A 777-nucleotide genomic window follows, 5' to 3' on the forward strand; every position below is an offset into this window, starting at 1 on the left:
TGTAGAGAAAGCTACTTAGAATCAGCCTTCGTAATCAAGTATTAAGCCGTTTGTAATCAGCGCCAAACAGGATTATCTAATCGGCAGGATGAGGATTGACTCGCACTGATTCCCGCGGCCAAGCTCTTGGGTACAGCGGCTCAGTTTGAGCAGTAAATGGGTAAGTGTTCGGCAGTGATTATAATAACATGCTCTCGGGAAGTGACAAAGTTATGGCACTGCTCTGACACACGGACATGCTCACGGTAACAGTGCCAAGGAGTTTTGGCACTCCTCTGGTAGACGGACATGCTCTCGGGGAGTGATAGACATGGCACTGCCCAACAGACAAAACATGCTCCCACAAACAGTGCCAGGGAATAGTGGCACTATTCCGACGGACGGACATGCTACTGGTGAGTGACCTACCCACGGCACTGCCCTGACAGAGACAAGACCTACTCCCACAAACAGTGCCAGTGCCGCCAGCGCCCTTAAAAAAAGAGACGGGGACACATGCTCTCGCCGAGTGACCCCCGATCCGTGGCACTCCCTTAGCAAACCATGCTCCCCCCCCCCCAAGCAGTGCCAGAATATGACGGCACCTGCTCTTAAAAAAAAGAGAGACTTTTACTTGCGACAAAGGAGGCTCGGCCCCTCGAGTACTCACTGCGACACATGCCCCCGGTGCAATTGCTCGAGTCGATGTCCTCGCCAGAGCAGTATCGTCCGCCGTGCTGAGGGGGGGGCGCCGAGCACACCCGCTGCCGGTGGTGACGACAGTCGGGTCCGCACGTG

At 55.1% G+C, this 777-nt stretch overlaps 1 protein-coding gene across 1 annotated transcript in view; it reads right to left on the reverse strand.

The window, feature by feature from the left end:
- LOC119592247 (netrin receptor UNC5C-like) overlaps positions 1-777 on the reverse strand; it is a gene marked incomplete at its 5' end in the record, with an annotated part of 58,872 nt that overhangs the window by 31,604 nt on the left and 26,491 nt on the right. Inside the window, 1 exon segment of the mRNA XM_037941083.1 lies at positions 650-777. Within this exon segment, the coding sequence (XP_037797011.1) occupies positions 650-777 (128 nt within the window).

The sequence above is a fragment of the Penaeus monodon genome, chromosome 29 (genome assembly GCF_015228065.2).
Source record: "Penaeus monodon isolate SGIC_2016 chromosome 29, NSTDA_Pmon_1, whole genome shotgun sequence".
NCBI lineage: Eukaryota > Metazoa > Arthropoda > Malacostraca > Decapoda > Penaeidae > Penaeus > Penaeus monodon.